A 2,623-nucleotide genomic window follows, 5' to 3' on the forward strand; every position below is an offset into this window, starting at 1 on the left:
TTTTTTGATGATCCAGCAGATGTTGGCAATTTGATCTCTGGTTCCTCTGCTTTTTCTAAAACCAGCTTGAACATCTGGAAGTTCACAGTTCACATATTGCTGAAGCCTGGCTTGGAGAATTTTAAGCATTACTAGCATGTGAGATGAGTGCAATTGTGCAGTAGATTGAGCATTCTTTGGCATTGCCTTTCTTTGGGATTAGAATGAAAACTGACCTTTTCCAGTCCTGTGGCCAGGACTGGAGTTTTCCAAATTGGCTGCTGAGTTTTCCAAATTGGCTGACATATTGAATGCAGCACTTTCACAGCATCATATTTTAGGATTTGAAATAGCTCAACCAGAATTCCATCACCTCCACTAGCTTTGTTCGTAGTGATGCTTTCTAAGGCCCACTCGACTTTACATTCCAGGGTGTCTGGCTCTAGGTGAGTGATCACACCATCGTGATTATCTAGGTTGTGAAGATCTTTTTTGTACCGTTCTTCTGTGTGTTCTTGCCACCTCTTCTTAATATCTTCAGCTACTGTTAGGTCCATACCATTTCTGTCCTTTATTATTGAGCCCATCTTTGCATGAAATATTCCCTCGTTATCTCTAACTTTCTGGAAGTTACCTTTATCCTTTGGTAACCATAGGTTTGTTTCTACGTGTGTGAGTCTATTTTTGTTTTGTAAATAAGTTGATTTGTATTATTTTTTTAGATTCCACATGTAAGGGATATCATGTAATTATTTTTCTCTGTCTCACTTCTGTTAGTGTGGTAGTCTATAGGTCTGTCCATGTTGCTGCAAATGTCTATATTTTATTCTTTCTTATGGCTGAGTAATATTCCCTTGTGTATATGTACCACATCTTTATCCATTCATATGTCGATGGACACTTAGGTTACTTCCATGTCTTGGCTGTTGTAAATATTGCTGCAGTAAACCTTGGGGTGCATATATCTTTTTGAACTAGAGTTTTCATCTATTCTGGATATAAGCCCAGGAGTGGGATTGCTGGATCATATGGTAACTCTATTTTCAGTTTTTTAAGGAACTTCCACCCTGTTTCCATAGTGACTGCACCAATTTACATTCCCATTTACAGTAGAGGAAGGTTTCCTTTTTTCCACACCCTCCATAGCATTTATTATTTGTAGACTTTTTGATGATGGTCATTCTGACTAGTGTGTGAGGTGGTGACTTGTTTTGATTTGCATTTATCTAATAATTAGTGTTGTAAAGTTTTTAAACTTTCTAGTTACACTGAAATCTTAAGCTTAATGAAATATATAATGGAAAACTTGGTCTTCTAGATATATGATATACAGTAGGTAACTAAAGTTAACAATATGATAGCAGGTTTTTTAAAAGAAATTTTATAAAGATATACTCGTAGCAGTTTCTTATAATTGGTTAAGCTAGTTTTTGTTATTATAATATTTAAGTTAAAAAATAATTTTCTTGACATTCAGTGTGTTATGCTTTTAAATTAGTGAAGTAGTACATTAATGACAAAAGGGTCTCTTTTAAGTTTGTTTTATATACTCAATGTCTGGCCTTTTTGCCCCATAAAAATCAGGTGAAACACATGAAAACAGCACAGTTTAAAGATCTTCTATAGTGCTGGGTCTTGGGCAGATGATTTTTAAAAAGTAATTAATATAATCATTGTTTGTCTTTTTAGTTTACAGAAAATCCTTGGCCTGGATTCCTTAGAAGAGGTTTTAGACATTAAACTTGTCAACTCCAAGTTCATCATCCATAATGTATACAGTGTGAGCAAGCAAGGAGTTGTTATCCTTGATGACAAGTCAAGTAAGTGCATAAAAGCCATTTTGTTCTCAGTTGACCTAGTATATCGGCTGTACAGGTCCATCTGCTTCTATTTGACCTTTCTGTAAACTCTACATAAGTTTACCTGCTTATTATGTATAGCTTTAGTTTACTTCCAAAGACCTTTATACTAATTGTTTGTATTCAGAAAATGTCGTAGGAAGATGAATACCCAGGAGTGAAGGTCTAAGCCATATCCATCTAGAGGCTAGTTCAGTGGTAGTCACATGGTAGTATAAAGTGGTTCTTTATCATCCCCAGAAAATCCCTGAGAAGTGGGTAAGTTTAATGCCTAATAGATTCTTTGAGTCAACTTTTAGGTGGTCCTGGGGCCTGACTGATTTTCAGAGCTCTCATTGACCTTTTCATTATGGTGTCTTTGTGTCAGATTTTCTGAGATAGTCTTGGTTTATATCATTCTCCCCCTTTTTCTTTTAACAAAGGTAGCTTTTTAGATGTTGAAGGTGCTTTAATTTTTTTATACCTTTTTACTCTAAGCCAGTTTACAAATTGGGGAAAATAAACATTTAGCAACTCCCTGTCCTGGTTTTTGATTAAGAAAAATAAAGTGCTTGTAACTGTAGTGAGCCAGAGTCCCCAGACTGATTTAAAAATTCCTTCCCCTGAATAAGAGATGGATCCACATTGGATGCTGTGAAAGTGCTGCACTCAATATGCCAGCAAATTTGGAAGACTCACCAGTGGCCACAGGACTGGAAAAGGTCCGTTTTCATTCCAATCCCAAAGAAAGGCAATGCTAAAGAATGCTCAAACTACCACACAATTGCACTCATCTCACATGCTAG

The 2,623-nt window shown here is 36.1% G+C and overlaps 1 protein-coding gene across 1 annotated transcript in view; it reads left to right on the plus strand.

The window, feature by feature from the left end:
• DEPDC1B (DEP domain containing 1B) overlaps window positions 1–2,623 on the plus strand; it is a 92,634-nt gene that overhangs the window by 46,021 nt on the left and 43,990 nt on the right. Inside the window, exon 5 of the mRNA XM_010853469.1 lies at window positions 1,669–1,799. Within this exon, the coding sequence (XP_010851771.1) occupies window positions 1,669–1,799 (131 nt within the window). The remainder of the gene's footprint in view (window positions 1–1,668; window positions 1,800–2,623) is intronic.

Source organism: Bison bison, unplaced genomic scaffold (genome assembly GCF_000754665.1).
Source record: "Bison bison bison isolate TAMUID 2011002044 unplaced genomic scaffold, Bison_UMD1.0 scf7180017864328, whole genome shotgun sequence".
NCBI classification, from domain to species: Eukaryota; Metazoa; Chordata; class Mammalia; order Artiodactyla; family Bovidae; genus Bison; species Bison bison.